The sequence below is a fragment of the Pholis gunnellus genome (genome assembly GCF_910591455.1).
Source record: "Pholis gunnellus genome assembly, chromosome: 8".
In the NCBI taxonomy this organism is placed as follows: Eukaryota; Metazoa; Chordata; class Actinopteri; order Perciformes; family Pholidae; genus Pholis; species Pholis gunnellus.
The window spans coordinates 24,873,709-24,893,896 of record NC_136534.1 but is presented as its reverse complement, the minus strand read 5'-3'; the positions used below and the strand labels follow the sequence as shown (position 1 = coordinate 24,893,896).

The 20,188-nt window shown below is 45.6% G+C and overlaps 1 protein-coding gene across 1 annotated transcript in view; it reads left to right on the top strand.

Moving 5' to 3' along the window:
- sema6cb (semaphorin 6Cb) overlaps positions 1-19,596 on the top strand; it is an 85,283-nt gene extending 65,687 nt beyond the window's left edge. Inside the window, exons 16-17 of the mRNA XM_079164312.1 lie at positions 2,535-2,776; positions 15,471-19,596. Coding sequence (XP_079020438.1) covers positions 2,535-2,776; positions 15,471-16,828 — 1,600 coding nt within the window. The 3' untranslated portion in view covers positions 16,829-19,596. The remainder of the gene's footprint in view (positions 1-2,534; positions 2,777-15,470) is intronic.
- The last annotated feature ends 592 nt before the right edge of the window (positions 19,597-20,188 follow it).

Genomic DNA, 20,188 nt, shown 5'->3' with positions numbered 1-20,188 from the left:
TACTCCCCGCTGGCCACGCCGCCCCCCCCCCCCCCCCCCCCTCCCCGGCATGGCCGGAATAGAAATAGAAATGACGGCAAGCTTGCTACCGTCTCTGACAAGATTGAAGAGGTGGAGTTCGGACAATCTTCTAATGCTGCATCATTCAAAAGCAGTCATTTTCTATCAGATGGCTGCTGGCCAACACTTTATCTGCAACGACCGAAGCACCCGCTTCAACTTCATGAGGAGTTTTTTAAAGACATGCTCACAGTCAGACTGTCGCTGGACGAATTGGGAGCCAATGGATCCGACGAGGTGATTAGTATCCGCAATGAGCCCGTCATGCTGGGAGACGTCGGTCCATTACGGCTCAGCAGAAGCATCCATCCTCCGTCTCTCTCTCTCTCTCTCTCTCTCTCTCTCTCCCTCTATCTCTCTCAGAACAGAGGCCACTTTGTCTGCAGAGGCTTCGGCCCAGACCTCCACAGTCCCACTGTGCCTCAGTAGTCTGCAAAGCCTCCCGGCCGGAGGAGTTACCGCTCAGTCGGTAGCCAGTGTTGTCGAGCAACCCTCCCCGCTTAATCCCACGGGGCTCTCATCACCCCGATGCTTCACTGCACCGTTTGGAAGTTCTCGACACGCAGTCGGATTCTGTCTCTGTTGTTCGATTTATTTATTTATTTATTTTCTAGCTGATTCACACCAAAAGCCTCATAAGTCTCCCGCCCTGAAGATCAATTATCAGCTTTCCTAGATAATACAAACGCCACGTATGCCAAAAACAAAGCCGGTGTCACACACACGGGCGAGACGGGGACGTTTTCTGTCACCCAAACAATCACAGCCGTCAGAGGGAAGGGCGCGAGACAAACACCTGCCTCTGTAGGTAATCAGATCATCCTCTGTTGTATCATTTATTTTTTTTGGTACTTTGTCAACAGTAAAAAGGGGACAAAAAAAAATCAAATCCTTCATGCACACTGAGTGTAACACAATTGTTATGAATTGAAGTAATGGAGTCCTGGAGCTTTTTTTCCGATGTGCCAGGGCCAAACACCCCCTGGTGTACAGTTTTAATTTGCCCGGCGCAGATGGCGAACCGACGGGGCGCCTCATTCAGAGTGAACGCTGTCAACTGGCTCGCAGCGAGAGAGAGAACAAGCTTCTTTTTTTCTTCTTCTTTTTTTCTCCTCCGGTCTGGGTGTGTGAGCTTCTGCAGAACGCTAGCATTATGCCCGGCTTATTAGTGCAGGAGCCCGAGCCAATAGCAGCATGCTGCTCACACCGGACCTCAAGGACAACACACGGCTAATAATGCAATCAAGATGTGGAGTGTGTCGTCCAGACAAACACGTTTGATGACACGGGACCCGTGGGCAGCGAAAAACGCCCAGCGTGTTTTCTCGGCATGTTTTTGAAATGATTCCCGAATTCTGGCCAAATGTCATAATGTTTCGCTGATCTGCCTTCAAGGTGACGGAGTTTTTCCTGTGAAACGGCTCGGCTCGGGTGAGGTAGTGGAAAAGAGTCAGCCAGCCCAACGGTATCTATTTCAGCTTATCTGTGAAAACGCTTAGCAGGGTGGACGCAGAGGAGCTTTAACGCTGGTCGGAGGTCAAAGAAGTGTGCAAAACACGGGAGGATTTGTCTGTAAAACAAGAAGGAGAACCAGTCATTCTGTCAGATCATGATGGTGTGTTTAAAATAGGAGAAGGATTCGAAAGCCATTCAAGAATGTTGATATATTTTATTAGTTTAAAGTGGCAACAGACAACCTTTTCTCCCCTCAGCGTTTCCAAGTGTTGTTATTGTTAGCGCTGCTGTTTCAAAGACAACTAGATCAGATATAATAGAAAATAGCTTGAAAGGCCACCGCAAGAAAACCTGTTCTTTGTTTAGATATTCAGTCGCAGAAATGTGCTAATGATATATGTTGTTACAAGAGCAGTGTGTGGGATTTAGTGGCGTCTAGCGACTGAATAGCCCTCTGATCCACCCCCCCCCCCTCCCTTACTAAGCGTGACGAAGAACTACGGTGGCCTTCAGGTAAACGTAGAAAAGTGAAAGAAGCCAGTGTTTGGTTTGTCCGTTCTGGGCTCCTGTAGAAACAATGGCGGTGCAACATGGTGGACTCCATGAAAGAGAAGCAGCTCCCAATGTAGATATGAAGGGCTCATTCTAAGCTATCAAAAACAAAACAGTTCATAGTTTGAGTATAAATATAGCAACTTTTTAATTCCCCTAAATCCGACCCTTTAAAGGATAAGAGTTGTTTTTGAGTGCTTGATAATATTCTGGAGAATCGTGGATTGCAAATGTTGGAATGCCAAAATCACAGGTCCCCGGAGAGATTGAATGTGGGCATTAAGCAGCTGGTGAAGTACGCTGCAGCCAGCACTCATTGTGTATCTGAGGGGAAGCGAAGTGACGGATGAATTAACTTCTGCTCTGTGTGCTCATCATGTTGCTCACGATCATCGCCGGGTCTTTATGGTGACGGTTTTACTTTCCACTCAGGACTCACCCTCATCGCTCTGAAGTTGATTCTCCAGGCTGATTCACATTTCACTAATCACTCACTCTGTTGCCCCCCCCCTTCCTTCCTCCTCCTCCTCCTCCCCCTTCGTCACAACCACAGGGAAGACCACACCCACAAGCGCCAGCACAACCTATCATGGGGCGGCGTTCCCAAAGGAGGCAGGTGACCCTGAAAGAGGTACAGGTCCTGATGGCCCTCCCCCCGTTGGGGAGCAAGGGTCACCTGACTCGGAGCCAATCAGTGTGGAGATGGAGGGTAAGGGGGGGAGGGAAGTCCGTCCTCAGTCAACCTGCAAGGGGATTGCACTGCTGGGCCCCGAATGCCTCGTCGTACGCCTCTAACCGGACTGAACACTAACAAACAAAAACTAAAACAAGAATCATGTTTCACTCTGGAAGAACAGCACGCATGCCTGCACTGCATCAGTCCAATCACCCCAACCTGCGTTTTCATGGCAATGGCGCTCATTTGAAACGGCTAAAAGATTTGCATTTTCTTCGCAATTTTTGATAAGAAAACGAGTCCTGACCAGTAAAAGCAGGAAGTAGCTTGAGGCCGACCACGCAGGAAGTCATGTGATGCATGCGACTAGGTGTAAATGTTCCCCCAGGGTGAAATATCACTTTCATTAGCTCACTAACGCTTAACTCACAAGTTAAACTAATCTCTTTAGTGAAAGGCAGAAAGCATTGCTAATTGATTTTCTTGATTCGCACGCTTCATTAGACGACGTTACACGACGCCACGCTCCACTTAATGGTTCCGCTGACGGATGAATAAGTGTTCGATACCACCACGGCGTACATATTGACCAAGCATGCTGGATAGAGAGGATGACCTTCTTGTCCCGTTATTTTCATCCCGTATATATCTCCACATGTGCTCGACGGGGCAACCACAAAATATTTAATGACTTGTAATAAATATACAGCCTCGGCTCTGATTAACTCCTCAAATTAAGTAGAGAACCCGCGTCTAAACAACACCGCTCCCTCCTGGCCTTTCCTCATCTTTTATTTAGCTCGTCAGCATGCACAAATATTCCCTCAATGTTTTCCGACACGTTCAGAGTACAAGCCAGGTAGCTCTCTCTGTGACCATTCATTTACATTTTTAATTTCCCTGTGCAGCAAGTATAGAGAGTCAAAGTCCTGATGTCAACTTCCAGGCTTGCTGCTTTTCCACCAGCTTCTATAACTCAACGAAATCTCTCCGTGGCTATGCTTACATGCACACTAATATTTAACTAATATTCGGAATTAAACAACATATTCCATTTGGTTATTCAGAATTAGGATTTCCAACAATTTTCGGATTAAGACATGTGGGATATGCTGATATTATTCTGGTTTTCAGAGCATTCTCTGGACCGGGTCTGAAATGTGAAGCCAAAGCTTCATGTGTTAAACCTGCATTCTCTCTACTGTCCACCAGGGGGCGACTCCTCTGGTTGTATAGAAGTCTATGAGAAAATGACTCTACTTCTCTCTTGATTTATTACCTCAGTAAACATTGTAAACATGAGTTTATGGTCTCAATCTCTAGTTTCAAGTCTTCTTCAATACAACATGATGTTCATTTAGTAAATGATGGTCCATTTAGAGTCAAACAGACCATAAAGCAGGGGATGCTTTAGGGCGGGGCTTACTGTGATTGACAGGTCTCTACCACTAAGTTTTTCGGTCTGGGAGTTGTTTTCATCTTAGAACTTTAACCCTTTCACCGTCTGTTTTCAGACTGTCGCCTAAAAATATCTTGCTTAGAGTTTGGTTGTACTGAGCTCCAACCTCTCGTGTCACTTCTGGTTTCAAAAGCCAAGATGGCGATGGCCAAAATGACGAACTCGAGGCTTCAAAACCAGAAACCAATGAGTACCGTCTCGGTGACTACGTCCACTTCCTTTACACGGCCCATGGTTCTCGTGCAAAAGGATGCTAAAAAGAGGGGTACACCACGGGAGCAACATGACTGCGGTTGGAAAAGGATGGAAATTTAAGTTATTTAAAGGGCATAGCCGTATTACGTTCATCAATGATACCCAGCCGCGCTTCCTTCACTCCCAATGACACTTCTCCAGCTTTTTAGCTGCAATATCCACCGTCTTAAAGAACCGTTTCCCATTTCATCTCCCGGCACTCAACTGCCCTCAGTCTGTCGCTTAACCCGGGACAGTCTGAGCTAAAACAATGTTCAATCAAGGTCACTGAAAACTGTATCAAAGAAATAACAATATTAGATGTTAGGTATTGCTTTTCAAAGATGAACAATCCCTGTCTAGACATATGGAGTGACCTGCTCTACATTTTATTGTTTAGTCTTTAAAACATCAGAGGGATAGTGAGAAATGTTCATCGCTGTGGTGATGTATTCAGATTGCTTGTTTCATCCCACCAACTGTCTGAAATCTAGAGATATTCAATTTGTTATAATAGAAGACAAAGAAAAGCAGAAAATGCTCTTATTTCAGAAGGTGGATTCTTCAACTCTTTGGCATTTTGTACTTCGAAAAAAATGACTTGCACCATTAATTACACAAATCATTTGAGCTAAAGGTTGTACTTTTGGGGCTGGATCTTTGTGATTTCGTAATTACAAACCTCAGAATGATTTTGAATGATTTAAAGTTCTGTTTTTCACTTAAGCTTTCTATTCCCACTTTATCAAAGGCGTCCAACCTGTAATCTCTCAGCAACAGACTCTTACGCCGCACCGCCCAACTGCTCAAATAAATGACATGACCTATAAAACTCCAGCCAGTTCTTGAATATTTAATCACATCTCGATCTTTATGGGCTCAAGTCTAATTATTTCTTAAATTTTTAATTTGACAGTTCGTTGGCCCCCATGCTGATTAACATAGCCACGACAGGAAGTGCAACGAAACGTCTCTGTGAACCCTCGAATGATCGCGTAAAGAAACAAGAGCTGCAGAGAAGAAGAGAGAACGTTTGGGGGTTTTATCCCCTTCTAAAGACTCGACCATGTTCCCGCAAGTTTGGGAAGAAGATACGGGTCATTTGGACGTGATTCAGGGAGGACAAGCTTTTTCTTTTGTCCTCTCCTTGCTGCTTGCTAGCACAGGCACCGTGTCAGAAGTCCATAAATCCTCAGCGAGGAAAACAAGCTTCCATTCAGGCAGACAGACTCTCTGGCTGCAATGATGAGCTACTCAGGCTCAAATGAGAAAAGCCCATAACAAATAAATAACCAGCAGGGGCCTGAGCCAGGGAGTCGGACAAGAGCGGGGAGGGGGGGGGGGGGGGGCGTCAGGATGTAATAGAAACAGCAACGCAATCTATTTCAGCCAGAGACTGTGACGCCGCCGGTTCAATCAGAGGAGCCGGGGCCGGCGGGTTGATAAGGAAGGAGAGAAGCCGGTGTGGAAGTAACGGCATCGTAGTTGCAGGAGGGCCTCCAATCTCCCTCAGTCCCTGTCCATTGCTCACCAGATATCTGCTCTTTCTGTCTGTACTTCCTACAGCTGTGTCACAAATCTCCCAGCAGCCACAAGGTGGGCCAGTAGACAACGGTACAAAGATAGCGGCCCAATATAGAGCGGCTAGTCAAGAGAGACAAAAGATACCTGAACACAAGTTACAGAATGCTACAGTGTGTATCCAGATTGTAACACACAGCATATTCTTGTTAACTGGCCGTCATGCTCAGCGCCAAAAATCACTGGCCTCTATAAAGACTGAGTCAGACTTAAGACGCAACAATGACGACGTTTACCAGATGAAAACGTGAACGTGAACACAGAAAACACTATTGACTCAGTGTTGAAGGAAAGTGATCAAATGCCGTCATCTTTAACTGGACTTGGGACTTGCAGTCAGGGACACTTGTCTGCACTGGATCCATTTCAGCCATGTTCTTCAGTTTTCCGTCTCGTGCTCATGTGAGGGAACAGATATGTGTTTTAATCAATACGGCCGCACCGAGCATTGAGCGGCTCCATCACATGTAACTGCGTCGAAGTCCTTTTTCTCTGTAGTCGTTCTTAATGCTTGTCATCTGTGCCGCCGGGTCGGATTGCCGGGCCCCGCTAGAGAACCAGGACTGCGCGGGGTGGACTGTCAGAAACCTGCTGCAATACAATTTGCGTTTTTCTAAAGGGGACCCCTGTGCTCGGAAAAAACGGCATCGCTTTTGTCCGCTGGAACCTTTTAAAAAATGAAGCGTGCAAACACTCGGCACTGAGAGCCGAGACATTTTGACTTGTCGTACCAAGAAAAGCACAGGTGTTGCTAATAACATTAGCGACGGCTAATGTGACAGTGAGCCAGCGTGAACAATTCCAGGACCATCAACCTGAGGCAGCTAAATGGAATTCAGCCATCATTAGTTTTATTACGCACACCTGTGCTTTCCATGCTGTGATATGTCAAAATGTCTTCTGTGGGAGAAAAAAAGAAAGCCTATTAACACAACACAGTGTTAGCTAGCTCACTAAATAATATGGTTAGCAATCACCTGTCTGTTTGATTCTCTTAGGACTGGTGTTATGCTCATGAACGACAAAAAGCTGGGTGTGTTAAATCATATGCATAAATCTAAACGCTGTCCATGAGACGACACACGTGCGTACACAATGTACAGCAGCACACGCGGGGGTCATCGTTTGAAAGATAGCGCTTTAATCCTCACAGCTGTTGGAACTCTCGAGCAGGAATCTGAACTCCAACCTTCTTGCATCTGCTCGTCTCGCAGAAACGTGTGAAAACACACGTTTAATTAAACCAGCAATTTCCCTTAACGAGTGGAATTGTGTCACTATACCCAAATATATTCAGCCAGTGACTGTTTTCTGACATTATGTTGTGGCTGTGGGGGAACTATTCCCCTTTTTTATTACTGTACGTGTGACAGTTGAGACAGATGTGACAGCTCAGGAAAGTTCCAAAAAAGTTTCCTCTTCCAGAAAAGCATCTCTTAAAGAACACACGAGCAGAAGTGAACCGTCTATAAATCCACTTCAGCCATAAATGTCAGCGAGGGGGAAAAAAACCTCAAACACGCAGCCCTGTTAATCCTAACCGTGTGTGTTTTTTTCTCTTTCATATCTCCGTTGTGGACGAATGAGAAACGTGAGCTGGAGTATTGGCTCATATGTGGGTAGCTGCACTACATTTATATAAACACCAGGGAAGACTAGAGGCCAGGGGCAGGAACCTGTTGACCCCGCTGCTATTTAGAAAAACACCAGCGGTGAGGTTGCTCTCGAGCCGTTTCTGGCCGCGGATCGCCCACCTCTCCAGAAAAAACTGCATGTTAGCAGAACCGTGGCTCTCAACACTCCTGGTTCTAGACCTCTCTGGTGTGTGTGTGTTGTTTTTTTCTCCACCCTCTATTGTTATTTGACCTTTTTTTATTTATTTTTTTCCTCCCGTGACTCTTTCTGCACATTCAGATGAACAGATGAACTAGCGTGGGTCGGACTAAAAAGGCCAAGCTGGCAGCTAATTTAGCTGACAAGTGCAGGGAAGATGGCTCGATAATAGAATCAAGTGGAGCCGGGGGTTTTCAAACTCATAAAAGCGCTACGGGAGGAGAGCAGACAGTGAACTCGGGCTGAACCTTTCCATGAAGAAGAGCTGGCGGTCTCGGGGGGGGGGGGGGGGGGGGGGCGTACATCGATGCCAGTTCGTTTTCTAAAGGGTTATTTATACTTGTGAAGACCATGGCAACAGACACTGCCTGTATCATCCAGTCACTGATAGGACTCCGGCTGTGTGTCCCCTCTAACCCCCGTCATGATATCTGCTCCTCAGAGAGGCTTCACGCCTCATCAGTATCAATAGTCTTCATGATACATTTGAATGCTGTTCCTCCTGAACCCCGAGCAAGTTCTGGGGGCGTTTTCCTGCTCCGGTCACATGTTATAACTCTCTGTGGCCTCGATTTTTTACTGCAATATATAAGTCCTGCACTTACGGAACTCATCGATTTCAGATGATGGAAGTAGCTTCTGTCTCATCTCTGTGCAGAGCTGCACATGTATCGATCAGGCAGGATGTACGGAGCTGGTAGCGAGTGACACGTGTGTGGTTTGTTGTTCTTGTGTAGCGTAAATTAGCTGATAAATTAGCTGATGACTCGTTATTAGATTGGTGCATTGACTCGCGTACTCGCCGATACCCGATCCAGCGTTTTAGGCTACATCAGAGACATTTCTGATACTGGTATTGGAACAACTCGATCTTTGCAATGTACCCTCGTACAAGTTACTCCTCATTTAGGTGCGTTTTTCTAAGAAAGTCCAGCAAACACGTTTTAATTTCCGCTCTTTAAATGCATACAGTCCTTTCAAAATAAACACAGGAAACGGCTTCGTTAGATCGAGGCCACAAAACCACTTTGTTAGGTTTGGGAAAAGTTTGTGTTTTGGGTTAAAATAACGACTGATTTGGCATTAAGTATGCAAGTTACGTGACGGATTCATAGAAGTTTCATCCGTCACGAGCAGAAAAATATCCACCCACAATGCAGCAGCAGTGAAATTACTTGATTTTTCCATTTCAGCAATCATCCAGAAAGCAGCTGTCACTTTCTTTTTTTTTTCAAACCGTAGACAGAGTGTGAAGTTGGACGTTAAAATATTAAATAGCTTTTTTTTTTGTGTGTTAGATCTTTTACGGTCAGATCGAGGCTGCACATCCAGAAGATGTTCATTACGACGGTTAAATAGAACCGCCGGCTGTCGGACTTCACTCAGCCCGTTCATCTGTGTCGACCCTGCTGGCTACTTCCACATGATCCATCGGCAGTCAGATGTGCACACACGCATTTAATTCACTTTTTTTTGGAAACGTTTCTGCCCGTTTTGAACTCCCTGAGTCATCGTCGTGGTGTAATGGCTCTCATTAAAGGTCACACAGAACTAGGCCCGTTTCTCCCTCCACACCAGCACTTTATGGCGATTATAAGTGACATCATGTCGTACTACGAAAACACGCTCGGCGCTGCGTTGTAAAGACTAACGGCATTACACACACACATGCCGAATACTTCACTTTCCATAACGGGCACTTTTAATGGCTCTTTATTCGGTAGTAAAGCTGAGCTCGGCGTCGGGATGGATCCACGGGGGCCCGCAGTGATCGAATCCACCCACGCAGTCGGCCCGGCTCCTCGCCCCCCTCACCCCTCACCCCTCACCCTTTCATCTGTCTCATTGAGCTCTGGGGAGTATTTCTCCCATTTCTATACCTGCCTGTTTTGCCTCATCCTTTTCTTTCTTCAGTTGGACTAACCCTTTAGCTGCACCTGCCTCCTTGGTTGAATTCTCTCTCTCACTGACCCTTCTCTCTCCCGTCTTTTTACCGATCCGATGGCTGAAGCTGTGCACAGTTTGTCTTGAGTGCAGTTTCTCCATCTCTTAAAGCAGCAGTTCACTCCAAAGACGGGACACGGTGGTAGATTTGGATTTGAGCAAAAGGACAAAAAATGAAATGGAGAATATCTTTTACACTTTATTAGGAATAACGCTTCCTCACACTGTTTTACTTGTGAGCAGTCAGTTCTTTAAGAGGACTGTCCCATAAATGTCCTATAAATATTGACAGCTATTAAGCTACAAACCCAAGATGAATTTAAACCATATCTGTGAATTACCTGACTTTGGTGTGGACTGTCTCTTTAAGTTTGTTGGTGAAGTCAAGATTCTTCCAATGCCGCCTTTCTCTCTTTCAGTGTGAATCATCACAGCAACAGTGTGAAGTTTACATTGGAACCGTTTTTGCTTTACCAGTCACCGAATGGCAAATAATCAAATCCTCTTTTTTTTTAAGTTTCTGATGCAACTGCATGTAAACAACAACAACAACAACAACAGGACATAGCTCAGTGCATGTGCTCTGCCTGGTTTAATGACATGTGATAAGTTGATCAGATGTTAAAGGGTCAGTTCACCCAAATTACAAAACACCATTTCTTATTTCATTTAATTTGCACTATTTTGAGGTGACTTTTTGCCTTCACCCTGATATGATGACGGTGACTTGGACTTTGTTTACGCCGGTCAAAAGTGGAGAAAAATTTGAACTTTTTGAAAAACTTGGAAGTTTTCTTTGGGACCATTTGTTGCAATTAAAAAAGTATTCATGGTGAGGTTTGTGGAAATGCTTTAATCAGTACAAACACAGCTCTGTTCACTTCCATATTTACTGGAGTTGCAGCAAAGAAGTGAGAAAATATGTTGTATTTTTTGTAATTAGAATGAACCAGCCCTTTAACAAACCACAGTCTGTTGTTTGAGTGTTTTAAAGCATAATGTCCACTGCTACTTAAGAAAAACCTGAGTACCCCTTCAAAGCACAGGTGTAAATATTGAAGGACTTCATACAGACAGTACGGCTCTGATTGCCAGATGCCACGGCACGCCTGATTTACCCGTATTCAATCCAACCTGTAATGAAATCTATGCTCTCTATGCATCAGCACACCTGGAATGAAATGCAGCGCTCATTACCACTATTTTTCAATTGGAATGGATCCGTTACATTAAACCATATCACCTTAGCCCGGTTGCATATATTAAAGTGCATCCAATTGGCTGAGCGCTGATGTGGAATATTATGCAAATTCCTAATAACAAGTGTACATGATTGAATTCACTCAACAGCCAGAACCCTGCACACACACACACACACACACACATATCACGTATACTCAGTGTGTGTGTGTGTGTGTGTGTGTGTGTGTGTGTGTGTGTGTGTGTGTGTGTGTGTGACACATGCGATCATGCTCTGTTTGCTAACCATGTCTGTCAGTGCACAGACATCAGGTATTAAAACTGTCAAATTACTAAAGCTCACAGCAACGAGGCAGAGCTGCTCTGCTTTTCAACCGTTTTTTGAAAAAAAAAGGAAAATATTTGTTCCATTCTTTAACCTTTAGGGAGTCTTAAATTGTTGTGTTTGTAGTGTGGAAGAAATAAATCTCCAGCATTAGCGGGCGGCGGCGGTGGTGGTGGTGGTGGTGGGTAAATGTTTGCCTGTGAAGCCCGGGGCCATTTTGTCTCATTGGCTTCTCGTCGGGATGGAGTAGCCATTAAGGGAACAATTACATGCACTTGTAAGCTTGCAGAAGCAGAAACTAATTAGGGCTATTTTGGAACGTCTTCACTTGATTTTTTTTCCGAAAAACAGAACACAAGTTGTTCTGCAGGTTACAAAGCGTTTAATCGCACCCTTGAGAAAAGCCCGATGTTATAGAAAAGTCTGGTGCAAAAAGGAAAAAAAAAGTTCTTCCTCTTGTTTGAATCATGTTCGTATCGGACCTCGATCGGTGTCGTCTGAAATGAAAGCGGCCGGCTTTCCTTCCCGGCGATATTTGAAATGGAACTTTTGGAGAGTTTTTGTTTTAAATGTCCTGATGCGAAAAAGAATTGTGTGAAACTTCAAAGTGTTCAGATTACCGGTAATTGGTGTCATGGAAACGCTTATGGGTGCTGTGTAGTTAATGAAGTCGATTTGCCATTTGCTTAATCGCTCACATGCTCAGGAGAAGTCGTCACTGCCGAAAAAAAATACAAAATACTTTACACATAACAACCGCCACACCTCCTTCATTTATTTCCCTTCTGCACAAAAAAAAGAAACCTCTCCAATTAGTAAGACGCAGCACCGGTGTAAAACCTGCCTGTTTACATAACCTGCCTGCTCGGTCTATTTTTAACAATATGGCTGCAATCACACACTGCTTCTCTTCCTGCGGCGCCGCGGAGGAGCGAGAGGGGTTGTTCTCCAACCGCATCACAGCTGCCGCAGAGCAACCGGGCTTCAAAAACACCCAGCAGAGTGACGGTCTGTCACTCACTCCATCACGTCTGTCTGCCTCTCTCCTCCTCCTCCTCCTCCTCCTTCAAATCTGCTCCTCACACATACATTCTCTCCATCTCTCTCTCTTTTTTCCAGCTCTCTGGCTTTCATCTCCACACTCCTCCAATGCTCTTTGCTCCACTGTCTCTTGGATCTTTTGAGTCCTCTCACAATCACTCCACTCTTCATCGCCAGTTTGTCACCAAGGTTGAATTTCATCCCTTTATCTCCCCCCCCCCCCCACCCCCCGCCCTGGCTGTCCCCATCCCTCTCTCCCATTCCCTCCCTTGCCTCTACTCATGCAGCCCATCTGTCTATTTACCTTTTGGCAGACTTGGGTATCTCTATATTAAGCCCTCTGTGTGCCGAGACCACGTTGAGTCGACACAGAAATGTAATGTGACAACGTTAGAGAGCAACACTGACTCTGCAGCTATGTACACTTTTAAGGGAATTTGTGAAATGAGCGTAAAGCGGCATTAATTAACGCCTCTATACTTGAGGTGGCGATTTACCCCAACATCAACGGATAAAAGGTTCAAATAGTTCAAACCCCAAAGTTGAGTTTAGTTTCCAGACGCTTGTGGAGCAGCTCAAAGAAAGCCAAGTCGGTGTGTACAGTTGGCCGGCACCTCCTGTGTGCCACGGAGCCTCGAGCCAGACTGTCTGTATGATTCACAGGGTATTAATTCCACTGTGACTGGTGGCTCCATATGTCCCACGTACCCGGTGATTGAGTCATCCAGTCTGCTCGTGAAACATGTTGTGACAGGTCGTTCGTAGGCTCTGGATTTGTTTACCTCAGCTGCGCTTCTCGACCCCCTGTCGCGCCACTTGACTCATTCCCCTCCACCGGGAGGAACCGTTCAATAGCTGCCTGTATCCACAGCCTGACAGGGAGGGAGGGAGGAGGAGGAGGAGAGGGGAGTCGTGGTCCAGAGGGAGCAGATGACTCACAGGTAGCAGGGAGCCACAGCGAGATGAGAGCAGCCTTTCACCGCTCGTTACAAAAGCTGCACGCCAAGGACGCCGATCAGTCCGAAACCACAGACTCGGACCCACGAAGAGCCGACTGAAAAAAATAATGTCCAAGATTAAAAGAATAGGTGTTAAAAGGCTCACTGCAGCATCACTTTGGATTGCCTCTCCCACTGGGATTGCAATTACGATTTACGGCTTTTTAATGTGGGCATAAGTCGAGGCAATCATGAGAGAACATTTTTATATTTTTAATTGGAAGCTCTATTCAAAGCATCATTTCTAAAAAAGATTATAGTGCACCACCGTATCTCTCTCTCTCCGGTAGCAAAGCAAACCCTCTAAAATGAATGTAGTGATACATGACAGTCAGGTAATAAGCCTTTACAAGTACACCTGCTCAAAAGTCTACCCCTTGATAATGAAGAGCAAAAAGAAGTTTCACTGTAACTTCATGACCTAAATAATAAACTCCTTTTAAAAACCGTTGGCCAGAAATGGAGATAAACCTCTGATGTTGCAGGATAACAGCGATAACATTCTGTATTCTATCGTCCATACGGTAGCGATCCCTGAAATCGGAGGCCTTTTTCTGAAACTATTGCAAATCAAGGAATTGTTTTTGCATCATTTTGATGAAGTACTTTAATTTACTCGTTAAACTGGCCAAGCCAAAATCAGACGTTCCCATTTGGTAATTACCGGTTTTGGGTTTGGTTTGTCCGACTCTTTTGTCAGAAGGATTATGGAAAAACTACAGGCCCGTTGTTTTTTTCATGAAGCTTGGTGGACGCGTGTAACGTGAGCCAAAGAAGAACTCATTACATTTTGGGAGCGGATCCGAATCACGGAGCAGATACACAAATTATTTTTCACTTTCGTTAACGGTGCGAGATACGGCATCTGGCCTCAATTGGCCGAGGTTTGTGTTCTCTGAGTGCCCGTCTAGTTTTGTCTATAAACAGTATCTCAATTTACCAGAGCAGAATATACCGTATATCTCCACTGCAGTATGAAATTAAACACCATACCCAATTGCCCACATCATAATTCATTCAGGGATGAATTTCTGTGAATTTCTTTTACCAGAATTTTCTGGAGCAAAGAGCCGTCATTCATCAAGTCTGGGTCACTTAATTCAGAGAAAAAGATTTTAAATTTGCTCAAATGCAGACCTAATTATTGCCCTGATCTCTCTTACACTCCAATCATCCTCATCATCATCATCATTCTGAACCTCTCATCAAGCCTGATTTAGACATCATTTTCTATTTTCCTTCCTCAACGAAGCTTTCATTAGCGGTTGAGTTTAGCTTGTTTGGAACACCTGCATTCTCTCCCCCTGCTCGGTGCAGCTCAGCCGTCGCCCCGCTCAGACTAATCAGTTTCACAGAAACTGTCATTAAGGGCGGAGAGAAGGTTCTGACACCACAGATGGCGGCAGCCTCTTGCAAATGAGCTCTGATTACGGGAGGTGGCAGGTTTCACTCCTCTTATCATCGTTACCTTTCACGCCATTAGGCATACACAGTGCTGGGGGTCACATAGCCCAAGGACGTTCACACGGTAGATTTACCTCGGCAAAGTAACCTTGTGTTTTTCGGTGTGCAGACTCTCCCCCTCGGCTTCATTTTGAAAGGACTTGACAACCTCATTTGAGTCTGTGTTGGCAAAAGGCGCCGCACTCTGTGAGCTTTCGGATAGACCTGTTATTTTTGGCTCGTTCATCATACCAGGTGCTCTCGCCCCTGATCCTCGCGTTGGAAAGCAGAGCCTGTGAAAATGACATCAGGTTCCTGCTGCTGTGCTCCCATCAATATTTAAAGCGCTAACTCATTGCAGAGTTGATTTCTCACTGACTGGGGAGCTCTTGGCCTCTGTCAGTCTAAAGGAGAAAGCACAGGTCCTAGAAAGAAAGAAAGGCCGTATTGATCTAGTAACAGTGGAGGGAAAGGAAGCCAAGAGCTTAGTTCAAACACCTCTCCCATGCTGTTTACCTCATAGTGAAGGCCCTGTAAACACAACCTGTCTGTCCCAGCTGCTACTTGACCTATATTAGCTCTTAAAAATATATTTTTTTCTTCTGGCTCAGTCAAAAAAAAGCTCTAACTGAAATTACCTTTTCTCTCTCTTTTTTTTCTGTTGTGAAGGTGTGAGGCGGCCGCCAGAGCTGGAGAAGACCAATCACAGTGTCCATTATACTCTCCTGATCGCTTGTGTTTTGGTGGCCTTTGTCCTTGGCGCCTTCCTCTCTGGTTTCCTGGTCTCCTGCTACTGTAACCACACGGGCCACAAGACAAAGAAGTTGTCGAAAGATCCCGAGGCGCCAATCCCACACGCCCTGTCCCTCCGCAGCCTGGCCAAGCTCAATGGCCTCCTGGACAGCCAGAGTAGGGACGACAAGCTGGAGGTGTCCTCTCCAAAGATCTACAACTCTTTCTTCGCCAACAGCAAGGAGCATCACCAGCCAAGGAGAAACGGCCATCACGCAATGACAATGGGAGACCTGGTCCACCCACACCACCACCACCACCACCACCACCACCTCCACCATTCGTCAGAGCTGTCTGGTCTGCCTACACCAGACTCCACCCCGGAACTGCCCATCAAGAGCATGAAAGCCTTCAAGAACCAGTGGGAGAATAACCAGAATTGCAACAATGCCAAGGAACCAAAGTCCCACAACACTGGCTCCAGGCCCAGCTCAGCACTGCTTCACCAGCAGGTCTTCCCTTACTCCCACGGCCTGTCCAACGGGCAGCCATTAGTCGGTCACCTCCATCCAGAGGAACGCAAAATCCACAACGTTGAACGTGTGCTATCTCAGCAACCGTACCCTGGTTACTCCCAGAAGGTGATGGAGGTAACCTCACTGGATGAGCTCCTGAAGCACATCCACGAGGCAAGCAGCAGCAAGAACTGCCAGTTGATTAGCCCGTCGGGTCTGATGGCCTGCGGTGGCGGCGGTCAGCTTGCGTTCGCCAACCGCATCCAACCTCAGATTCCTGAGACGGAATCGGCCCCTTACTACAGCTCGTCCACTTTACCTCGAGACAGCCTCACCCGACGCATGGATGTGCCTCCGGACATTCCCCCACACCACCAGTCCACCCTGGAGAGGAGGCACTCCTCTCAGAGGCACTCGCTAATTGCCGCGGCCACCAAGATGCCCAACGGAGTAGGAGGCGGCGGCGGCGGCGGCGGAGGAGGAGGAGGAGGAATGATACCTCGCCAGCACAGCTTCAGCCAACGAAACGGCGGGCCCCACCAGCCGCCTCCCCTCCTGGCACGGATGAACTCGACGGGCAGCGCCTGCGAGGTGCACTACCCCCTCATCCCCAACGGGTACCTAACACGCCAGCACAGCTACAATGGAGAGCAGCAGGAGGTCCAACACAGGGGCGCTATCGTCCGCCGGGCCTCCTCTCTCAAACCCGACGTCCCTCCGAAGCCCCTGTTCATACCTGCCACGTCCCCCGTCAACCAACAGGGGAAGTTCAACTACTGAGGAGGTACACTCCTGGACTAGAGAGGGAGTCTCCCTCATTGTGTCTTCTTAAAAAGGAACTTCCCTTTGAAGAAATGCAGTGGGTTCGAGGTTGCAGACCTTCACGAGTAAACCAGTCGCGTGGCAGCCAGTGTCACTGTGGACGAAAGCCTCAACCAAACTTGTTTTGTCCTTCTTCTTTTTGTCCAACGAATATCTTTGTACCATATTGGTATTGCTCAGCTTACTTGCTTATTATAGAACCGCAGACTCAGGTGACGTGACGCCACCTCCTTATATTAGGCTGCCAATGTCCTCAGTGTGGATTTACAATGCAACTTAGTTTTCTCGGGACGTGTTGATGTTGGAAGAACTTAACACATCAGTCATCTGGAAGACTTTAAAGAAGCCGGAGGCTCCTGCGATGCTTAGATTCATGCTTTTGCTTAATCTTTTCTGATGTAGTGTTGGTAACCAGTCCCCACCCGCCCCACCCTCGAATGTGTTTATATTATGCATGTGTGTGTATATATATGTGTGTTTATATCCACACCGTATATGTATACATATACATATGCAGTATATGTAACCTGTGGTGAAAAGTCAGCGAATTCCCCTGAAAGTAGTTATGTCTTTGCCTTACTATACTCTTTCATCTTTTGGGCATATCAAACCCCCCCCCCCCCCCTAGGAAATATCTTTGGGACACCAAATCATGCACTTCATCGATACATTCTCAGTCGGCTAAATACACTGAACCAAATTTGTTCGTGTTGATAAGAGAAAGGAAATACTTCAACAAAGCAGCTATTCTCGTCTCTTCTCTCTCTCTTTCTTCAGCAGATGTCAGGTCCAACGCGACGTAATCGGGTCCATTCTAAGTTCCTCCAGAATGTTTCTGTAAGATTGGTGCTCCACATCTCTCGTGGGTCTCGCATCCTCTGAAATGGAAATAAAGAAAACCGAATACTCCGAAATAGTCGGGTCAAAAAATGGGTCACGCCGTCTGGCATTATGAGAATGAACATTTAAAAACACAGAACGGACTGCAGTTATTCTAATTATTAACTTTGTGGCTATTGGTTGTAAATAAAGGAATAATTACTAGCCAAATTTTAACTGTATGTGTAAATGTGTGCCTTATTTAATAATAGTGTGTGACATGGGGGTAGGGGTTAATGCAAGGGGCTCAGAAGGCTACTATGCTACAGTATATTGTAGGTGTTTCATTTTCTATGGTCGTCAGTGTGCGTCACACGGTATCTATTGTATATTTGAAGAGTTTCATTCCAGAATGAGATCTTTTGTCATTTAAAAGATTTTGTCTGATAACCGCAAGTATGATTGTAACACTCACTAATTAATTATATGTTATATCTTGATTATATTGAGCTATCATTTGTTATTATGAAAAATATAAAACACCAGATATATATATATATATATTTAGTTTTCCCCGAGATGGATCCAGCGTTTTGGAATGAAACCCTTCATTGCTCTTTGCTTTGTTTGTTTTTACGTGTGGTTGTTTTTTCATCCCAGAGGTGTGAGCCTGCAGACGTGTTTTCTTTTTTTTTTTGGGAGAGTTTGGCAAAACAAACACACAGCCTGAGACTGCAGACATTCAGGTTTGACTGCCTCCGTTTTATGTCACTTTCCACTGGGTGTCACTTTCCCAAAAGGTGCCATTGTTCACTTTTTGGTTGTTGTTTTTTTTAGCAGTAGCATTAGCATCACTTTGGGTTTCTTAAAGATCAGCTCACAGTTCCTCTTAAGTTATCTACAGACCTGTAGCCAATGTAGAAGTTAATCGTAGAAGGCTGCACGGAGCGGAGATGTGGCAAAAAATGTAAAACATATAATAAAAGAAATGTCCCACTATATTGCTGAAGAATCTGAGAATGGAAGCAGGCATAACATTGGACTTCTACGATGGTTAGCGCTGTCGACTTACCTGTGTCACCAGGTGTCAACTTCAACAATGCAGGAAGCAAATAAATGGTCGTGGAGATTTAGGAAATATGTGGAAAACGCCGAGAAGTGCAATGAACTCTGATCCGACGAGCTGAGATTGTCTCTTGGAATCGATACGAGGGTGGAACCGGGTTCCCAGGTGCCAAACGTTTGCTGAGCTCTTCCCCTCTGGGGGGAAGGTGACGCCATGTTCGGCTTCGAGACTCTCCGCTGTTGCACTTTTCAGCCAGAGTCACTTTTTGTTCGCGGTCGAGTGAGAACAGCACTACGTTATTTACTGTATCTGAAAGTGGTGTTTTATTGATTGAAATTCCCCAGAACTCATTTGACCCAATATAAAGTTTGCTACTCATAACTCCCAACTCCAGCAAATGAAGGAAAAACACGGCCGAGCGTGACGTTTGTGCAAAGGAGAAAACAAAAAAAAAAAGAGAAGAAGTGTATTTGGATATTAACAGGCAGCGGAGCATTAAATAGCTTTGGAACAACAAATACAAAACATCCACCGTGATTTAAGGTCGTGACCGTAACGTTTCATAAGAGGAATTGTGGCAGCTACAGCGTTTGAGGAGTGGAAGTGTGTTTTGTTTTTTTATCTGCCGGTGACAGATTGTAAGGGAGAGGGAGCGGTCTCGCCTCTAAATAGCTCTATCAGTGTTTGATTTGGTGTAAATACATTCTATCTGGACGGGGTCTCATTGATTCAGTATTATGTTTTGTTTTTTTTCCTGTTTGATTTCTTGAATTACTATGAATTTGGTCTCACAGAATACCATTGTATGTCTCTTATACTAGGAATAAAATGAAAACATGACGCAAGTGTCTCACTGGTGAATGTGTTGAAATATTCCGTCTATGGGTGATGCATGAAACACAGCTGTGTGATGGGCTGCACTTCAATACAATAACCTCATTCTACCTTTCAGAGCATTGGTGGAACAGTCCGGGACGAGTGAGTTATTTCTTGATGCAGATCCAGGAAAGATGTCTTAACGGGATCCTCCCAACATTTTGGGGAAACGCATGGCTTCACGGTCTCACTGGTGGTCGCATTAGCAGATCAGTATTCGTTAAATCTGTGAGTTTTTGTACAAAGGGATCCAAGAGGTGTTTAGCCTCGCTGGTACGGTGGGAAGAAAGAACCAACTTAGAACTGCAGTTACAGCGGCATGAGGTGAGGACGGCACACTCCAAACATACAAACCACAGGAAGTGTTGTGCTTGTATTACAAGCATTCACACAAAGAGCTTTAAGGGAGGTTTCCAGCAAAGAGCAGCACACAGCGGACGACATGCAGTGAAAGAGCCAATCGTGCTCTGAGCTAACCACTGAGCATCTCCCAAAATGTTGGAAGACTTCCTTTAACATTGACTTCATTTCTTCCTAATTCAATTTTTGCCTGAAAA